The sequence below is a fragment of the Amphiura filiformis genome, chromosome 7 (genome assembly GCF_039555335.1).
Source record: "Amphiura filiformis chromosome 7, Afil_fr2py, whole genome shotgun sequence".
NCBI classification, from domain to species: Eukaryota; Metazoa; Echinodermata; class Ophiuroidea; order Amphilepidida; family Amphiuridae; genus Amphiura; species Amphiura filiformis.
The window spans coordinates 6,003,799-6,025,289 of NC_092634.1; the positions used below are offsets into that span (position 1 = coordinate 6,003,799).

Consider the following 21,491-nt stretch of genomic DNA (forward strand, 5'->3'; position numbering starts at 1 on the left):
CTGAATGACCCTGTTTTTTTTTCATTATTGTTTTCAAATTTGTCAGATTTTGATGATTTTTTGGCAATTTTGATCAACTTTTATATCTTGTCCCAAAATTTCCCTTAAGATTTTCGCAGTCACCTTTTTCACTGAAAGACCGTCCTTTTTTTGTGTCTATGCTCTCATCGAAAGACCCCTAGTTTCGAACTGCTGTCCATACATCCCTGTCACTTCCAAAGTCGAGTGCCCCCCCCCACTCCCAGGCTATTACTATCCACCTCTTATAAAAATACATTTGTCACAACATACAGTAATTCTGTTGCATGCAAATGGTTATCATTTAAATTTGACAGTACTGATTACATACACTAAACCAGTTAATTTTAGGGTTTCTTTGGTTCTAAAAGCAAAAGTATTAAAGCCCTATTCAGCGATTTTCTGTACACAATATATTTTGTCTAACTGCATAATTGGATATTGCCACATTTTATCACAAAATATCATGTGTATTGCATAAAAAAGTAAATCTACATCTACAAAATACTCAATAATGTTGCTAAAAGCAATATCTAATTGAAATAACCTGCTCTGGATGTATAAATTGCTATCCTCTGTCTACTGCTAGCACCTTACCATGCTGAATTCAGCAGCCTTGCCATGCAACATGCAACAAGGAAAAAAATTAATATAATTGAAGACTGAAATAAAAAGACTAGTTAGCGTATGATGTCCTGTCAACCAGACGAAAACTACTGTACTGCACAGGTCAGCAACCAATCTTGTTGTGCCTTTGCCCTGACATCTTTTTATTTCAGTCTTCAATTATAAAAGGACATACTTTTATTCCATCTTCATTTTGATGTCCGATTTGTTTTTATCAGACGGCTTTTACTTTTGCCATTTGTCCACTTTAGGGCATTTTGGTTTAGCAAATCGCTGAATAAGTAGTATACAAATTCAGAAATTTTACACACAACTTCCAATTTTGCCTCGTGCATTACTTCTGAGAAAAGCATCATCCAGCATCCAAAATGGCAAACGGCTAGTTGGGAGTGCAAAATTTGTTTAATTAATATTTTTGCTATACACATGATTACATAACAATATACAAATTGGGTCACTATGACCTACATTTAAATCTATCCTCATAACTTTCCAATCGCTTCAGGCAATTCTGCTCTCATGGCAAAACTTTTATTCCTTTCAGCTACTTTTTGGCAATTCAGGCCAACTGTCTTCTGCCACATTTGAAAGTGTTCTGATGCTCATGTCATTTTTTTGGTTTCCTTTTTCTTAATTTATGCCCATATTTTTCCTGCAACAAAGCTCAAATATGCCGCATACCATGTAATACACACATTGGTTTTACACACATATAAAATCTTACAATACTTAATGTTCCATACAATATTACAATGCATACAGAGTTGTTGTCTTGCCCAAACACTTATAAAGAACAGCAACTTTTTTAGGGCAAGTTGAAAATTGCCTTGGATTTTCACTGAAAAGGCAAGGCAGCACAGCAGTTTGTAATATTTCAAGAGGGCATCATGGCAACTGTTGAAAATTTGAGAAGGGCACCAAAGCAATTTCTCAAAAGTGAAGAAAACACACACAAATATAGATAGATGATTTCATAATGAAGGGGCATTACGGCAGTGGGGATGGGCACCCACGGCAAAATGCCATGGGTGCCGTGGGTTAATTCGAGGGCTGAACCTAAATCACTCAATCACATTTTTCCCTTCCCTGAAGCAATAACTTAAACCAAATCCCAAACATTAACCCAAATGTACTGTGTCATGTACAAATATACTACTTTAAAATACTGATATAATGTATCCTGCCAAAGTGCCAATGTCATTGCCTTGAAGACATAAAAAGCAATAGAGCAAAAAATCAGTGTAAAATTTTGACAACAATGAAGCACTCTATACTGAGGATGGAGAACAAAGGTTACTTCATGCCACATTCAGTAACAATAAAAACATAACAAACTTCAATACAGACACTTTGTGTTTAGCTAGAAAACTATAAATTATGATTGCTCTTTAGAAGAGTAATTATTTCAGTAGCTGGTATGTATGCATCCAGGTTTGCTTGTCATCTTCAGTTTGGTGTTCAGAACTTTGGCGCAGGTGTGGTTACCTTATGATCCCTCAACAGAGATAGGAAGACAGCCTGCAGATTGGAGAGGTAAGAAGAGGTGATATAAGGGGAATTAACAGTGATAAATGGAAGGAAGGTTCAGTCTCCCTAATCGGCTATCCCAGTTGAAATCCATACACCTCTGATGGAAGACATTACCTAAACTTCCCATACATGGAGTGTAGATTTCAAATGGAGTCATACTCCCTGTGTGGTGTGTAAGATTAAGGTCATGACTTCCATAGGGGGTATATGAATTTCAGCTGGAATAGCCAAATGCCACCCTTTATCATGATGTCATGAGTACAATTCTGAAGCTTAATTTGGTCCTTTACTGACAGCATGTGGAAACAAATAAAAAGAATAATTCTATGTCAAATCTTGTAAAAAAATAAATAATATTTTGTGTTGTATTTTTGATGCAATCAGTGCTTATTGCAATGATTAGTTCCAATGATGCATTCCTGGCAAACCACACATTTTCCTCCATGCCTGAAGAAAATGGCAGGCAGTCCCAATTCTACATTAGTTATTTCTGTGTTTTAGTTATGGTCGTGTGTCTTGAACTCGCCACCCAATAAAGGTGGCGATGTTACATTTTGCCAAAGTCGATTCAAATCAAATGATGATATCTATGTCAAGCAAGAAGTTATTGTCATGCTTGTGGTCTCATTTTATTGCTAAATAAAATGCACTTTCAACACTGTAAAAAGAAATACTTTAGCTTTTTTAATACTGACACTGTGCTTCATAGAATTCAGAATGTGCAGGGTGGCGGAGGTGGGGGATGTGGTACACACAAACTCTATGGGATTGATATTTTTAGTGCATAATCTGCTTCTGTAAAGGCTGTAAATTGGATTTGGACTCTATTTAGCATCTAAAAGACTCGTGACCTTATAGCTAAACAATTCCACTAATCGTTTTTAATCATTTATGGGACACAAAATTGTCAAAAGTCCAAATAGGCTACCAAATCGCGGGTTTGACAACCCTGCCTGCTCATGTAATTGTGTTACACTTGAGAAAAAAAAATTAGACTCACACAAAGCCATAATGAGTGACTTGTTCCACAACTTGTGCACACCAGCGCAGAATTAGTTCCAAGATTCTGAGGGTAAATTCTGAATCTCTTGACACAAATTTGAGAGTACTTTACATGCAGGTTCAGTCTTCAACCTAAACATGGACCGATTGAGGGCAACAATCTACACCACACTTACCATCACAGTCCATCTCCTGTTGTTAGCCTCTTGCCACACAAGGGAGCGGTCACAATAAAATAATTCCTCATCTACTTCTTCTTGATGTCGAGGTAAACAATGCAGGAAGCACCAGTCTTTGGCAGCTAATTCTGCATGCTAAAATAATAAGAAGAAAATTAAGCAAGTTATTGAATAATTTCACCTGGATTGCTGTGATTTCTCTTCTCACATTTCTATTTCACTGCTTCAACTAATATGGGTACCCAACTTGCTATTCTTAGTCCGTGGGAGTGGTCTAGTTCGTAGATACATAATTTGATTGGACAATTGCATGATTTCGGGTGTTGTCTTTCAGACTGTAGACGACCCCATGTCATCATGAATGTTAATAACGGGTAATACCCTTGTAAAGGTGTACGTATGTATCACGTTGTATACGTAGACCTAGTGAGTAATACTTGCACGCACTCGTAGTACGAGCAATAGAAGAGGTGAAGTTGTAAATAAGGTTCGTTCATTAAAAAAATAAGGGGAGTTTTTATGATGGTAACTTAATTTTTGCTCAAAACCAATAGTTTACATAAATGTTAAAATGGAGTCACTCATTCTCAGATAACCCCATTTGAAATTCACACTCCCTATATGGGAGATTAAGATCATTTTTTCCATAGGAGTGAATGGATTTCAAAAGCACAACAAGATTGGGAGATGACCGCTAAAGTAACATTTGGCAAAGCTATGTTAGCTACAGGAGCACGATGGCTGAGCGGAACGGGCTCCAACTCATAATCCGAAGATTGCGGGTTCAAGCCCCAGTGATGCCATCGTGTTGTGCCCTTGAGTAAGGCACTTTATCTTGATTACTCCTCTCCACCCAGGTGTATAAATGGGTACCGGCATTCTTAAATACTGGAAGATAACAGACTCGCTGTGGAGGAGGTGTGGCGATCCTCCCACAGCAACATTTCACGGTGGAGTCTGGCCTAATCGCTAACAAAAGAGAGATGGGCACTTCGTCCTGCAAAAAATGCAGGTTCAACTCCTCTATGTTAGCTACCCTGCCATTATACAATAATACAATAAACGGAATTTATATAGCGCCTTAGCATAAGTATGAACACAGCGCTTTACAATTATCTTAAAAGTACAACTTACACTACATCTTAGGCTACACTTAATGTACAACTTAATTAAAAATAAAAAACTTAGTTTGGAAACAAATAGGTTTTCAGGTTAGATTTAAAAGTGGCCAGACTATGTGAAGTACTGAAGTTTTAAAGGTAATTTGTTCCAGAGAGCTGGCACAGAATTGCAGAAGGCATTATTCCCATATGTTGTGTGAGTTCTTTTACATTCAAGCAGACTGCCATCAGCATGTGATCGTAGGAACATACCATCAGAAAATGTGTGAGATTTTAGGAGATTTTGTATGTACAGTGGTGTTGTTTCATGTCTACTTTTATAAGTTTAATGTGAGTAGTTTGTAGGTAATACGCTCATTTACTGGAAGCCAGTGAAGCTCTTTCAGCAGAGGAGTGGTGTGTTCCATACGGTTTGCCTTGAAAACAAGTCTGGCAGCTCTGTTTTGTATCTTTTGTAGTTTTTGTGTGTTTTTTACAGTTGTTCCATATAATAAAGAGTTACAATAATCAATTCGAGAAATAACAAGTGAGCGGACAGCATGGTTGCAAGTATCGTTATCAATATAACAGCGAATGCGTCCTATATTACGAAGATGATAATTTAAAGAGCGAGAGACAGCAGATATTTGAGATGACATAGACATGGTTGAATCAAAAAGAACTCCAAGGTTGCATACAGAATCAGATGGTTTGATAATTGTTCCACATACATTAAGAGTTGGTTCATATATATATTTCAAATTATATGCAGAGCTAGCAACAAAGAATTCGGTTTATTATATATTTTGGAACACTGTATGATATGATGGACTCACATACAGAATTCCTCTTTAGTATACATGGATGCATCTTCAGCATACAATGGCCACCACAAACGGCAAAAACAACAGTGGTATCGCTTGATATAATCAAATAGGAAAAGTCGGCACATACACCAGTAAAATTGACTGTCAGGGCCTTGTCCATACCTTCATTGTAAGTCGATATCCTTCAAATGCCTTTATTCTCTGTTTAGCTTCTTCTTCTTGTCCCATACTGATCCAAGTGTCTGTCACTATGACATTAGCTTTGGAGCATGCATCTTTAGGATCATTGGTTGTGTATACTTCAGTCCCATGCTGCAGTCAAAGGATAATAACAAAATTAAAGTCATTACATAGTATGTGACATGTTCCCACAAAAAGTTGGTGGTTTTGAGACCTTCCAATTGTTGAATTGCTATTCTTTGTTTGATGACACCTGTATAGTCAGTGGTATGTCCTCTGTGAATGGGGATATATGCTGTACTCTGTATTCAATTATGTCCCCATTCACAAATAACACACCACTGCCAATACAGGTGTCTTCAAACAAAGAACATCAACTCAACAGTTGCAACATCTTGGTTGGTTGAAAAAAACCACAGCAAATCTCCACGCACCAGTGAAACAGGCATAAAAGTTGGTTCTTATAAGCCAGTAAGGGACTAATATAATGGATCTGTGAGGATATTTGAAGTTATGTACTGCTAGAAAGATACATTTTAAATCAATTTTTGGGGACACACACAGTACATGTCCTCACAGTCCAGCGGCCAACTTAACATGCTCCTGGTTTTGTGGGAAGTGGTCACAAAAATTGGGCTATTCCATTTGAAATCCACACTACCCCTGTGGAAAATCTTGGAAGTATGTTCCACAGAGGGAGTATGAATTTTAAAAGGAATTGACACATTAGGCAGCTCCATTTGGAACTCACTTTCCTCTGTGGAAGATTCAGGCTGAATCTTTCTCAGAGGGTGTATGAAATTCAAATGGAACTGCCTAATATGTTTAAGTACATACAAAACTCATACTCCCCTTGTGGAAGAAAAAAATGTTGATAATTGCTGCCCTAAATATTTACCTTCTTGGCTAATTCTTGTGTATCTTTCATGACCTGTGGATCCACTTCGTATCCCTGAAATTAAACAAAAACAAAAGGGACAGCGGTCCCAAATAAGTTATCTGAAGATATGGTGAGTGAACACAACACATAGTGCAGCTAAGACCAAGCTTAAGTGCAATTGTCTTTGAATGTTCATGTGAGACTATTTGTTTTTCATATATACCCAATCCACTATCCAATGATTCACATGTGTTTCAGGTTTTTATAGAATGACCCCCTTTTGCTAAGATAAGTTTTTATACCGGAAGGCCTATTCTTTTGAGGACTGGTATTGGTAGGTGCATATCCATCACAAACCAGGGTTTTAGCTAGGATTTGAAAAGTGCTCGTCATTTTCACCCAGACTGGCTGTCCAAGTTTTGACCCTGAAAACGTAAAGCAGACCTCTGCACCTTTTGGGAGTTCCATCAGTTCAAATAGTTATAGCCTTGGATTTACTAGTTTGGTCATGTTTTGAGTTCACAGAACTTATTCAAGCATTATTTTCAGAATTAACCATTATTTCCCACCCACGGTTGCTTGATGGGATCATTTAATAGTTTTTCAAACAAAACATCATGTATAACCAAATTTTACGCTTAAACAGCTAAAAGTGATATCGTGCTAATGTATACAGATGCTTTTGAGTCGTTCTCAACTGTAATTTCCCCTCTTTTACAAAATTATTCACTTTTATAGTATTTTTTAAAGCTTTTTCGGATATAAAATGTATCTATCAATGACAAAATTGGTGGCACTGTTTAGTTACTGGAAATTACCCTTTCAAGCTTTTAATACAAATAATTCCTTTTCTTGCTTGATAAAATATGTTTATAAAATTTCCTTGTTGCTTGTTTCACCTATTCCAGCTGTTTTAATGGCGTTATTAATCACCTAACCCTTGCAAATAAAGATTAATTAATAATGAAGCCAATTCTATATACATCAAACAGCCGTGCTGCACCTCTCCCATTATTTTTTAATGCCTAGGACACATTATTTGGGTGTAAATAATACCCCATTGCCCTTTACTCTTATGTTGCTATAAAAGAGCATGTTACATTTCAAATAATTTGAATCTTCAAAACCAACAACCAGATGATGATCCATAATGCCCTGTGAAAAAAAAAAATTAACAATAACGAATCTAAACCCTACTCCATTTTCTACTATAAGCTTACCTTTGGTGTAGCTATTTTAAGATGTACACCTAGTTTGGGAGCAGCCATCATTAAGGAATGAATAATATTGTTACCGTCGCCAACCCATGCTACTGTCAGACCAGATAATGACCCATAATGCTCCTGAGGAAGAAATCAAAGAAAATTCAATTGAAATATCAATCATGCATGAAATACATTTCTTTACACCTTAAGTTTGGTAGTGACGTAAATGCTTTTAGAATGCCGACTACCTTGTATGCTCGCATTCACTATGTGAATGGTCAGAACACACAATTCAATATAATAACCAGCAAAATATGCACCTACGTCATCACCAAACACAAGCTGACACAAAGTATAGGTTACTTGCAGAGTCAGTGATTTGAAATATTACAGCAAAAATATTTTATAATAACATTCTGACAACATTTTAAAAATGTTGTTGCAGTGTATTTTTAAACAAAACATTTTAAAACGTTTTCATGACCTATATAAAACCTGCCATTTAATGTTATTAGTTCGTTTTTAGCAAAACCAAAACCCAAAATATAACCCATTGAAAACATTTTAGAACGGTTTTGTTTGCTGGGTGTAATGTCTGGTAATCAGCTACCGCTAGGAGAGGGTGATCGATATGTGATAAACCATTGACAATTGGAAACCAACTAAATCACAAATAGGTAAATCATTTAAATCACTCTGCTTATTTTTGTGAGTAGTTTAAATAAGCCTTTTTGAAATATGGCGGGCACAAGAGAAGAGGGCATACTTTGAAGCGAGTAATCTTTTGTCAGCTGAGAAGCATGTACAAAAGATTACTCAAGTCAAAGTACGCCCTCTCCTTTTGTGCCCGCCATATTTCAAAAGGGCTTATAGTGTCCTTCATACCTGTAATGTCTGGAAATCAGCCAATGATTGGAGAGGATGATAGATCTCTGATAAACCATTGACAATTGGAATAGAACCTGCCTCAGCTAATGTATCCAAATCACTATGCTTGTATACTCTGGCTAATACGACGTCAAGAAACTGTGACAACACACTACAATAGTAAGTAAACCGGTATAAAAACAGGGATTATATCACATCCATTCATAGTCTATGCAAAATGATATCATTAGCCTTTTCGAGATATGGCATACACAATAGGTGGGCAAAATATGGGTAAAAAAGACTTTACCCACTTTGTGCAGCGTCATCCTATTGTCTCCGCCATATCTCGAAAAGGCCAATTCATAACTATTCATCCTCACAATTCAGTTTCTCTTTCAGTGGGAATTTCCCATAGAACAATACACCACTATTATAATTATTTGGATGAGATGGCTATGGAATTGATCTAAAGACTTGTATCTTTGTCATCTTAGAACAAGTATAGAGTATTGTCCAACACTGCATCTATTTAGCCCCCCTATTATATACACTCTAAACAGCTTTCAAACAATACTCAAAATCCATTATTTGTATCACTTATTTAAGTACCAGTAGTAGTGACATTCAAAGTGACCATACATAATGAATAACCCAATAGTAAATCAACATTCTACACCACTAAATAAAAGTATCTTCTCCATTTTGTTGAAGACAGTAACTCCAAACCTGCTGTTCATTCAAATAAATTATTACAATCTGAAATGGAAAAAAGAAGTCCAATTATGGCAGTTAGATGCCTTTTTTGTTGCTGAATATTAGAATGAAACAAGCCATTGGATGGTTCTTAACAATCCTTATCTAGGCGCTTACTTGTCAGCCATTTGTATAACCCCATGAGAACTACCTGCCGATTGGTCAAAAAGAAGTTTTCTTTATCAATTGCACCAATCAGCAACATTGTTAAGAATAATTTCACCATGCAAAAAATTGGGGTGAATTATTTGCAAACCTCTGTTCTGATTGGTGATTAAAATGAAGATATCATGTAATTGACCAATCAGAGCCAATGTTAAATCGGCAGATAGAGCTCAGTGGGTTAAAAGGTCAAGGAAACTGTTAATACCTAGATGTACTTTGACATTATATAATGAATGAAGTAATTAATTTGACTCACTTAGCAGTATCATAGAGACTTTCATTGACTCCCAAATGGATGTCATCCTGGGTTAAAAAGCAAGCATGGCCACCAAGAAGAGAAAATCCTGAAACGATAAGGATAAAAATTACAAGTCGCATAAATATACACCTTACCAGATCCAAGAAATTGTACTCGCAACCTCGCACGGACTGACAGTTGAGCCAGGGCCGTGACACTCGTATTCAATCCCTGTATAAAAAGTGAAGTCACTTCGCCGGCAGTTTGAGTGACAGTGATTGACGGTTGCTATGCCGGTTGCTATGCATTTGAGTGCGCAGCCTAAATCTTACGTACTTGTGAACGGCTATGATGCGAAAGACTGCTTTATTGTTCAAAAGGACTTATCCTGTATTTGATTGACAGTTGCTAAATCATTTGAGTGCGCAAGATTTGATTGGTTAATTTAGTTCCAGATCTCAGTTCTAATCTTGAACGACTGTCGAGGAAGTCTATTTCGAGCTATTTTCCAAGATGGCGCACATCGACTGCCAATTATTCGGACCCTTTCCAGCAAAAATACAGCTTATTTAGCCAGTCTCGTCATGGGGTCATCGAGAGAATATTTTCCTAGCATATTGAGCTAACTCTCAGCTATTTGGTTTTTCACGATATGATAGTAATGGAAAGATTCGACCAAATGTTCGCCGCTTTTTCGCCATTTAATTTTTTTTGGAAACGATGACGTAAACATTGCATCATCTCTTCCACAGGTTATACACTCCTACACGCATCGGGCCAGCAAGGCCATCACATGCATGAAGGCGCATAGGCTGAATGACTGACTTCATTTGCGCAAACGAGTGGCTTATCCTATAGTATATTAGTACTCGAGAATCCTTGGTTGAGCGGACAGACAAACAGGAAACATAATACCTTCGTCGAAGGTATAAAAATACAATGGGCTATTCCATTTAAACTCCACAATCCCCCTGTGGAAGATTTTGGATATATACTCCACAGGGGGAGTATGAATTTCAATCATACTACCCCTGTGGAAGATATTTCCAAAATCTTCCACAGTGGGAGTGTGGATTTTAAATGGAATAGCCTAATAAAATTCATGTATGAAAAATAGCAACATCACCCCAGGCATTTGTGCCCATACTTGTCTCCCTGCTTTCGAGGGACACTGTGGTGCAGCGGTTCAGGCTCTGCCTCACAATTGAAGGATAAGAATTTGAGCCCCGGAGGTGCCACCATGTTGTGCACCTGCGCAAGGTGCTTTATCTTACTTGCCTCTCTCTAGCCAGGGGTGAAATGGGGAGCTGTTATGAATATTGTCCATTGAGCGCTGCCCATAGATATGAACATGCCTCGGCATTGTATGGCACCTGATGTACATGTATTTCAAACAGAGGATGATTTAAGGAAGCCCCATCATGCACTGCGAAAGTGTTATCACTAGAGTTTCAACTGCCACTTTACTTTTCAAATCCCATTGAACTCTGTGCAAAAGATGTTGTTTTAGAATTGCCTGTGTGTCATTATTACTTGGTCGATTTCAGAACAAAAGTGATGTTTGTTTAAAGGATAACTCACACCTTCTGTAGATACCATAAAATGTGAAATCGACCAGCATCTTCACAGCGTAAATTTAACTGTACAAATTCAAATTTAACCTCGCACTTGTATGCAGTATAGCATAGCAGTAGTGTCATGTTACTCACACAGTCACACTGATCGCCTGCTGCACATAAACCCAGTGGGCTGGTGGGAAGTACTTAAATCATCCTCTGTATTTCAAACAACAGCTGAATAAATGTACAGTGCTTTGATACTGTGACCATCAAAATGCGCTCAAATTTGAGGCATTTACCAAATTTTGAAGCAATTACTAATTAGAATGGCCTATTCCAGTTGAAATACATACACCCCCTATCAAAGACATTACGCTAATCTCCCACACAGGGAGTGTAGATTTAAAATGGAGTCCTCTATTCAGGTAACCCCATTTGAAATTCACACTCCCTGCATGAAAGATTATATCATGTGTTCAACTATATAGGGGGTGTATGGATTTCTACTGGAATGCCCCACATACCTGTTTCTGATGATATCCTAGTCCTAGTACTTCTCTTCTCAAAAATCAAACCAGCTGACTTATTCACTAGTGGCTGGTAAACCTCTCCATTGGTCAGAATACGAGTCTTCAAGTCTGCAGCCGTCCACAACAATTGCTTCACTTCATGGTCATCGTAATCACGCAAGGTGAGGAAATGACGGCCAATCATAGAGGTCCAGTTTGGATCAGACCTACAGAAGGTAAGTTATAATAAGTAAATTAGTTTTTTATATACCATATTTACTCTATTAAACTCCCCGCTGCACTGGCGTTTTCCAAAAGTTCCAAATTTCCAAAAGGGGTGTAATATTAGCGGTCATTTTTAGAAAAATAATTCCCATTAAAATTGTTAGGTACCGGTACCGTAAGCTTAAAACTCACACTGAAATGATAAACTCCCAGACAAACTATGAACTTGGGATCAATTACTTCCAGTTCACTTCTGGGTTTACGATAAGACTTTCGCTAACTATCGTTTAATAGGATTCAGTACGTAACCTACTCCACATTCCAGAAAAATACAGCACTAATTTTTTGGGATTAAAATGAAACATAGCTCAATTCTAATCAATCATTTAGTACTATTTGAAGATGCAAAAGAAGAAGAAGTTCACTATTTTTATAATTTCTAGAAAAAAGACCCAAAAACATGCATTTTTGGATTGTTTTCTGACAATCAAGTCATAAAAATCAAAGACTAGGAACAAATCTAAACATTCAAAATCTTCAGTATATGCCAACATTTTGCTTTAATTTTCATTAATGCATGAAAAGGGAGCACTTTTCTCTTGTCAATATTTCTTTACTTACACCCCTGCTATGTTGCCATGGATACTGTATGTTGCCTTGGAAACATGCAATGGTCCATGAACATCATTGTTAAGTCTTGTCCGGCTTGTCAGCACTGGGGCTGCACGAATCACACCTCTTGCTATACTAGGTAATGTATTATGTAGACGCAGTAAGGAAGACATCTTTGACTCCTGTTGTTTGACGATACCCTTCAAAGATTAATATACGAGATATGTTTTAATCCAATCACAGATAATAACTTTTAAATACACGGACAAAAAAGTCATCGAAAAAGTATAATGACCACATCTTGTGACGTAGCTAAAAGTATGCTTTACAATGACCGAAGATACAGTTAAAATTGTGTTTTCTTTTCAAATTTAAGGTAGTACTACATGTACACCCCCTGATAAATTTTTTGACTAATTTTGCATTTTTCTCAAAAAATAACTTCACACTGGTACCGGTACTAAAGTTATGTATATAGGGGCAAGGAATCCAATTACTTCACTGAAATTTCAGTGATTCAAGTAGGGGGGTCACACATCAGCTAAATCTGGTCTTGCACAGTGCAAATTGACTCAGATCTATGCATACTAGTCATTTTTGATTAAGAAAAAATATTTATTTTATTCATTCCAGCACTCTTACTTGTTTTTTACATTGATAATCAATATGTGTAGATTAAAAAAATGTTTGTTTTGGTAATTTGAGCCAAAAAAAAATTCCATGGTGGCTTTTGACACAAGATAGGAATACGATTCTATCAATACTGAATTACTGGTATCATACACCGCAAGCAAATTTCATAAAGTCACTTTGGAAAATGAGATTTCCTACATTGTGCGAAATGTACAAGCTATTTCTAAGTTGTTATTTCTGGATAATGAGTAACACACCTTTTTTTTGATACCAATATCTTATTTTTACGATCAATTTTACCTTTTTTTCCGCAAAACGTGTGCATTTTCCCATAGGAAATGTCTTCCAAGAGTGAAAATCTCATTTGGTCACTTTGGAAAATGAGATTTCCTACACTGTGCTTAAATGTGCAAGCTATTTCTAAGTTGTTATTTCTGCATAATGAGTAACACATCTTTATTTTGATACCAATATCTTATTTCTGTGACGTTTGAATGTTAAATGGCAAGCCAACAAAAACTTTGTTTTTTAAGGCATTTTCCCTAAAAACGTGTGCGATTTCCCATAGGAAATAATGTCCCTTAATCAAAGTAAATATTAAGATTTTTTCATTTTTGGACTGCAATTTTCAAAATACTGTGATATACCCAATGTTTTTTTTTATTTTAGTGGTTCAACCTCAAGTCTCAGAGTTGTTTTAACATGAATATGGACATTAGAAATTCATATTTACAATCTGAGGGTGCCCGAAACTTGCTATTTTGCTCTGTGAAGCCACTTTTTCAGAGCTAGAGATATCACGGTTGTTTGATGTATATAGAATAGGCTTCATTATTAACTAAATGCAAACTATAGATGGCGCTATTGATCCTAAATCATATTTCTTTATTTACAAGGGGTATGTGATTAATACTGCCATTAAAACAGCTGGAATAGGTGAAACAAGCAACAAGGAAATTTTGCAAACATATTTTATCAAACAATGAAAGGAATTGTTTGTATTAAACGCTTGAAATAGTAATTTTCAGTTACTAAATAGCGCCACCAATTTTGTCATTAATAGATAAATTTATATCCGAAAAAGCTTTAAAAAATGCTATAAAAGGGAATAACTTTGTAAAAGAGTGGAAATATAAGTTGAGAATGACTCAAAAGCATCTGTATACACTAGCATGATATCACTTTTAGCTGTTTAAGCTTAAAATGTGGTTGTACATGGTGTTTTGTTTGAAAAACTAATAAATGATCCCATCAAACAACTGCTGTTTCTCTGCCAAGTTTCAAAAAAGGTCTCAAAACCTTCCTGTTCCCACAATAATCTGGTGGCTTTGTTTCAGTTTTGCTGTTTTATTTTGCCTTTCAAATATTTTGTGTTCCATCTTGGCGCCGTGGTCTTTATGAAATGGCGCCCTATAAATGCCTTGTATGTAATGTAATGTAATGTAATGGAACTGCTATCAAAATCCCTCTGAAATTCCATGTGTGAGTCTCTCATCACCAAAAAAAAAAAATCATATATTTGGGTCAAGTGAAGTATAGACAACATATTTATGTAGGTTTCCTTGAGCAAGCGGTTCTTTTTAAATTTCAATGTAAATTTGTATTGTGCTGTGGACAAGTTGGGAGAGAAATTAGACAAAATAATGCAGACGCTGATGTTGATGCGTCTAATGCACGAGCCCCGAAGGGGGGTTGTGAATTAGATGCATCAACATCAGCGCAAGTGTTAACCTATTTCATATACACAAGAAGAAGAAAAAACATGTTATTTTTCAGTTTTTATAATGTACAAATTATCACTAAAAATGTTGGAAAATAAAAACAAATAATGAAATATATATGCATCAACCTCAGACTGCGTTACTAGCCTGTATCACGTTTCAGGGAAAGAACATCTGTAGTACATACCTGTTTTTAATGACTTTGCAACAATGTTTCTATTGTCAGCAGTAACACCTTGCATTCATACTTTTGAGTTTGTATGGAGCACATTCGTACACATTATAAATAAGTGAAATCAGAATATCCTGAAAGGAATTTAGGTAACAAATTCAACGACACTGACCTCGCAGCAGCTAATGTTTTCATGTCAACATGGCGAATGAATGACATCATTGAAGTAATATACAGACACGGTTATGATATATAATAATGATATTTATTATCACTGCCCTGGTATGATGTTCATCATGATTGGTCTTAAGTTTTGGCTGCCCAGATTAGGGCGCTTCACACCTAGAGTTCTGTACGCCTTACGCGAAGATAATAGTTCCTGGATGATATCACAACATCCCCTTTCTTTGGATTAGCACACTGGGGAATAAATTAAAATCATCAGATGTGAAATATGTTGAAAAACATTCTAATGGCAGTTGTATTGAATGTGATTAAATTGTGGTTACTAATATTAATTAGGATCAAAAGTTTAAAATTTGTTGTATGAAATGCAGTGTATATTTGCGATTTAACTTTACCACTAAATTTTGATTTTGCTTAATTTGATTGTCATGTCTGCGTTGTGTATTTGCATCTTGGTAAATTGTGAATCATTTATGCACAACACTTTAGTAGCAAATTCTAACATAACAAGTAACGATTACAACAACTTGTTAGAATAGACAAATACACGTAAACAACAGTGCTGCTGTTTCTGCATTCAAACAACCGATACGCTTGCAGCATACCGTGCAGATGAGGACACATACCACTCACATTTCATCTCTGAGTCGTTTTTGGTTTTACGGCTTATGCGCCCAGATCTGGTTCGAATTTGTTGATCTGGTGGCTTAGGATCTGCTTTCTCCTGCTGTGGTTGGGCGTCCTTGTTTGTACTATGCGCAAGTAGGTCTGGTGCGAAATGCACGTGTTTGGAGATACTTGTGTCTTTAGGTGCGTTCTTGCTACTCTCCTTGACAGCACTTGGCACTTCGCGAATCTGCGACCTGTTTCTGCGTGCTCGTTGCCCCTCCTGGTGTTTCCACCTCATATGATCGTGGTTCCTTGCAGAGTCTAGTGATTTCTGCTGGGTTCCACTTGCCTTGCTGGTCTTGCAACCTTACTTCTTGTCCAACGTGAAGTGGCGGAAGCTCCGGACCAGCACTCCTGTCATGATCCTCTTTCATCTTCTCCTTTCTCTGGTGAAGTTTCTCTGCAATGTCTTGTGCTTGTTGCAGATTTCTAGGGTTCTGGTAGCTCGGTAGTGTTGTCCTGATTTGTCTTCCCATCAATATCTCCGCTGGAGATGGGAGATTGGAATCGATGGGTGTTGCTCTCAAGTTCAGCATGGCTACTTGTAGATCTTGTTTGGTAGCTTTGCATTTTTTGATCAATGCTTTCACTGTTCTAACAGTGCGCTCAGCTAGTCCGTTCGACCTGGGATACCTGGGTGAAGAAGTTGTATGCTTGATCGCCCATTTCTCGCACCTGGCTTGGCACGGTTGTCCTGTGTACTGGGGTCCGTTGTCAGACATGATCTCTGCTGGTGCTCCCAGTAGGCTGAATGTAGCTGCTGCTGCCCGTGACACCGCCTCGCCACGGGTGTTGGTTAGTTTGTGTAGCACGGAAACTTGGAGTGGTAGTCTGTGATGAGAAGGTAATCTTCGTCATCCAGAGTGAACAGATCAGATGCTAGTTTGGTCCATGGGGTTGTTGGTATCTCGTGAGGTTCCAGTGGTTCTTTGCGTTGGCTTGGTTGGTTTTCCTGACATAACGCACAGTTTTTCACGAGGTTTTCTATATCCTGGTTGATTCCAGGCCAGTATACCGACTCTCTAGCCAGTCTTCTGGTCCTCTCTATCCCTGTAATGTATTTAGCCTCCATACTAATACATAGTGTGGTGCGCCCTCAAGTGCAGTTAGCCCTGAGTAATAAAACACTCTGTCAATCACAGCAGACATTGAGTCCACTGAGTATCTTATATGGTGTCTAGAATACGGGATTTTATCGACTCCCACTGAAGATTGAAGAAGATAAAGCACACCAATCAAGAAAAGAATGACTATAGACACTATAGAAGCAAGTTGCAGTGCGTAAGTGGTACTATAAGACTGTAAAGAAGGTGCCAAAAGTTCGCCCGCAGTAGCCAGAAAATTGAGCCTGCCGAATTTGGAAACCATGACATGTACAAGCACAGAAGCTACAACTGTCAACAATACAGCAATTGTGAAGCCATTTACCGAAATTTAAACTGTTAAACTAAACCTATAGACACTAGAAAGTCATGGAGGCAATAGAAAAACCCCGCATGAACTGGAATGCCTTAGACCAGGTCAAAGAGTGGAAACGCGTTTTTAAGCAACACTGCCAGTTTGTTTTCGATGGTCCCCTCGCTGGCAAAACCGAGAAAGTCAAAGTCAATTACATGATGACATGGATGGGAGACAAAGGTCGTGAAGTATATTCCAGCCTAACTTGGGCACCAGCCGAAGGCGGAAATCCTGCCAAAACGAAACCTTGCAAGGCGTCCAAAATAAATTTGGAGCGCATGTTGAGCCACAGACAAATAACATTAGAGCTACCGTCAAATTCAACAATAAGAAACAGACGCAAACTGAAAAGTTCGACAATTTCGTCACTGATCTAAAGTTGCTCGTGAGAGATTGCGCTTACGCTGATCCCGATAGAATGGTACGAGACGCTTAATAGTCCTTAGGTCGCACTACACGACAAGGTCAGAGAATACTGCTTGGACAAAGGTGATGAGTTAACACTCGACATGGCAATAACAATTGGACGCAATCATGAGACGTCACAAGAAAGCATGCGAGTTATCAATCACGGAGAAGACGCAAGTGTAAACGCCATTTCAAGAGGACGTAGAAGCGCCCAGCGACCAAGTTACCGTAATCGTGATAACCGACCAGCGACAAGCGATCGCCGATCAACGACAAGTAGACGAAACCCAGAAGCCAGAAACCCGGAAGCCAGAAACCGAAATGCAACAAATGCGGCTACAACACACACCGAAAGCATGAATCTTGTCCTGCTAAAGGAAAGCAATGTGACTTTTGTAATAAACCAAATCACTTCGCCTCTATGTGCCGAAAGAAAAATAAATCAAACATGCATCAAGTAGAAGATGAGCATGAAGATGAGTATGATGATGAAATAGATGAAGAAAATGAGTATGAGGACAATGACCAGTATGATGAAGAAGATGATATGTACTTGCATCCAGTCTATAGAGTTGCAAGTGGAGGTAGTAACACTGCAAGTGATGATGAATGGTACGAAGATATCAATGTCAATGGTGATCCAGTTAATATGCAGCTTGACACTGGAGCCAAAAAGTGCATGCACTATCCCATACAACATCTACCAGACTCTAAACCCAAAGCCAAGTATGAAGAGAACAAATCATAAGCTGGAAGGCTATTCCGGTCAACGATTGAATGTTAAAGGAACCATAAGTGTTCAGCTAAGCTACAAAGACATAGAATGCAATGCCAAGCTCTATGTTGTGGAAGCCACGTCAGATAAACCACCACTGTTGTCAGGAGAAATGTGTCAAAAACTTGGACTTGTAGTACAGTACACACCCTCCAAGAAGATTATCCACACCTAACAACACTGACCGGTACTCTACCAGGTACTTACACAATAAAGATAAACCCTGCCACCACGCCTGTAGTCCATCCACCCAGAAGGCTGCCGCAAGCACTGCATGAACGCGTGTCAAGAAGAAACTCCAAGAAATGGAGCAGGCCCATCACATTATAAGAGTTCACGAGCCCACAGACTGGGTCAACTCAATGGTGACAGTGGTAAAGGATGACAAGGTATGCGAATTTGCTTAGATCCCAAGGATCTAAACAAAGCGGTGCTTGAAGGAACATTACTATATACCAACCGTAGAAGATGTTGTCGCGTTGCCATCAGAGGCACAAGTCTTCTCGACTTTGGATGCCAAGTCAGGATTTCTTCAGATTCTAATTGACTATGAATCAAGCTTACTCACCACCTTCAACACGCCGATAGGAAGGTATCGATGGCTGCGCTTACCATTTGGCATTAAGTGTGCGCCGGAAGTTTTTCAGCAGATTATGGACAATATGTTGGAAGGCATCACTGGTGCAAGAGTCATAATGGATGATATCCTGATAGCAGCAGCAAACATCAAAGAACATGACAAAATAATGAAGAAAGTCATCACCAGAGCCACCGAGTATAATCTCAAACTCAACTTCGACAAATGCCAGATCAGACAAGACTCTGTGAAGTATGTAGGCCACCTGGTAACAGCTCGTGGACTGGAAGCAGACCCAGACAAGCTGAAAGCTGTAGCTGAAATGCCTGCACCGTGTGACAAAGAAGGAGTGCGACGCTTCTTGGGATTCATTCAGTACCTTGCCAAATTCATTCCAAACCTGAGAGAGATAGATGCGCCGCTTCGAGAGCTGATCCACAAAGACACACTGTTCTACTGGGGAAAGCCTCAGCAAGAAAGCTTTGACAAACTCAAAGAACTTTGCACACGCCAACCAGTTCTCAAGTACTACAACCCAGAGCAAGAACTCACAATCCAGTGTGACGCCAGTAGCTATGGTGTTGGTGGAGTTCTACTCCAGGAAGGACAACCAATTGCCTACACATCCAGATCAATGACTGCTACAGAGCAACGGTATGCTCAAATAGAGAAGGAGATGCTTGCCATCGTTCACAGTTGCAAGAAGTTCCATCACTCGATCTTGCAGAGCGGTGAATGTGGAAAGCGATCACAAGCCACTCCAGAGCATCTTTAAGAAACCCTTGTTAGCAGCACCAATGAGACTTCAGACAATGCTTCTCAGACTCCAGCCTTATGACCTGAATGTCCAATACAAACCAGGAACTGACATTCCGCTTGGAGATACTTTGAGTAGAGCCAATTTATCAGATACAGAACCTGACACAAAGCCTATAATGGTCAACATGATGCAGTTCATCTCAGTCACCCCAACTCGCTACCAAGATCTTCAACAGCGAACAGCTAATGAGCTGAATGACTTGCACAGTATGATACTGAAAGGTTGGCCAGATACAAGATCTGAAACACCGCATTCCATCAGAGAATACTGGAATCATCGTGATGAGTTATCGGTATCCGACGGTATCGTGTACAAGGGCATGAGAATTGTCGTGCCACCAACTCTGAGACCTACCATGCTGCAACAAGTCCATGAATCTCATCTTGGAATTGTCAAGTGCAAAGAACGCGCCAGAGAAGTCTTATTTTGGCCCGGGATGAGTCAGCAAATTGAGGACTTAGTTCAAGACTGTGACATCTGCCAAACTTTCCAGAACAAGCAACACAGCGAGACCCTGAATCCTACTCCACATCCTGATCTTCCTTGGACTGAAGTTGCTTCAGACATCTTTGACTGGAAAGGAAGCCAGTACCTGTTGATAGTTGATTATTATTCACGCTATATCACTGTTGACAAGCTTGAAGACATGAGCAGCAGTTCTACCATTGCAGTCCTAAAGTCCCAGTTCTGCCAACATGGTATTCCCGAAACGCTACGAATGACAACGGTCCACAATACTCCTCAGAAGAGTTCAGGCAGTTCTGCAGCAACTATCAGATAATCCATTCAACCTCGTCACCTCATTTTCCACAGTCGAATGGTGAAGCGGAGAGAGCGGTACAAACAGTCAAACGCCTATGGAAAAAGTGCAGAGATAAACAGCTAGCGCTTTTAGATTATCGCACTACTCCGCTGAAGAGCTGTAATCTGTCCCTGCACAGCTGATGTTTGGTCGTAGGCCCAGAAACAAACTCCCGCAGCTAGAAGTCTTCTGAAGCCAAAGCTACATGACCAACAAGAAATTAAAAGACACTTCAAGAAAGAAAAAGACAATCAAACCAAGTACTACAACCAGAAAGCTGGAAAAGATCTTCCCGTTCTGAAGCCTGGAGATCCTGTTCAGTATGTCGCCTCTGCCAGGAACAAACCAATGGCGTCCAGCCACTATATTTTAAGCACCATACGTCACCAAGGTCGTATGTAGTGGAATGCCAAGGTCGCAAGTACCGCAGAAACCGACGCGATCTCAGACTTTCAACACACTTAGCAAATAAAGCCAGTTTTGCTACCCCACCAGCTTCATTGCCACAGCCATCGGCAGTGAAAGTCCCCAAGAAATCTGCAAGTTCATCTAGTGCAGAGTCAGCAACATCAGAACAACGCCCACCTAGTCAACAGCAGAAACAACAAGCTTCAATGCAACCAGCAACACCAAGACAAAGTCCTGAGAAGAGCGCAAGACAGCAGCCAAGCCCAAAACGTCAACAAGAGAAGAAGTACAGCGTCAAACCTGCAAAGAACTATGAACAGAACAATGGACAATCCAACCCTGCCAAGACCAATGTTTATATCTCTAAAAGTGGTCGTCATGTC

At 38.8% G+C, this 21,491-nt stretch overlaps 1 protein-coding gene across 1 annotated transcript in view; it reads right to left on the reverse strand.

The window, feature by feature from the left end:
• Positions 1-383: 383 nt before the first annotated feature.
• LOC140156677 (ornithine transcarbamylase, mitochondrial-like) overlaps positions 384-21,491 on the reverse strand; it is a 30,916-nt gene continuing 9,808 nt past the window's right edge. Inside the window, exons 2-10 of the mRNA XM_072179615.1 lie at positions 12,489-12,679; positions 11,658-11,869; positions 9,593-9,680; positions 8,434-8,587; positions 7,564-7,686; positions 6,362-6,415; positions 5,446-5,595; positions 3,354-3,491; positions 384-2,163 (exon numbers count right to left, since the gene is read on the reverse strand). Of these exons, the coding sequence (XP_072035716.1) occupies positions 2,104-2,163; positions 3,354-3,491; positions 5,446-5,595; positions 6,362-6,415; positions 7,564-7,686; positions 8,434-8,587; positions 9,593-9,680; positions 11,658-11,869; positions 12,489-12,652 (1,143 nt within the window). The 5' untranslated portion in view covers positions 12,653-12,679 and the 3' untranslated portion in view covers positions 384-2,103. The remainder of the gene's footprint in view (positions 2,164-3,353; positions 3,492-5,445; positions 5,596-6,361; positions 6,416-7,563; positions 7,687-8,433; positions 8,588-9,592; positions 9,681-11,657; positions 11,870-12,488; positions 12,680-21,491) is intronic.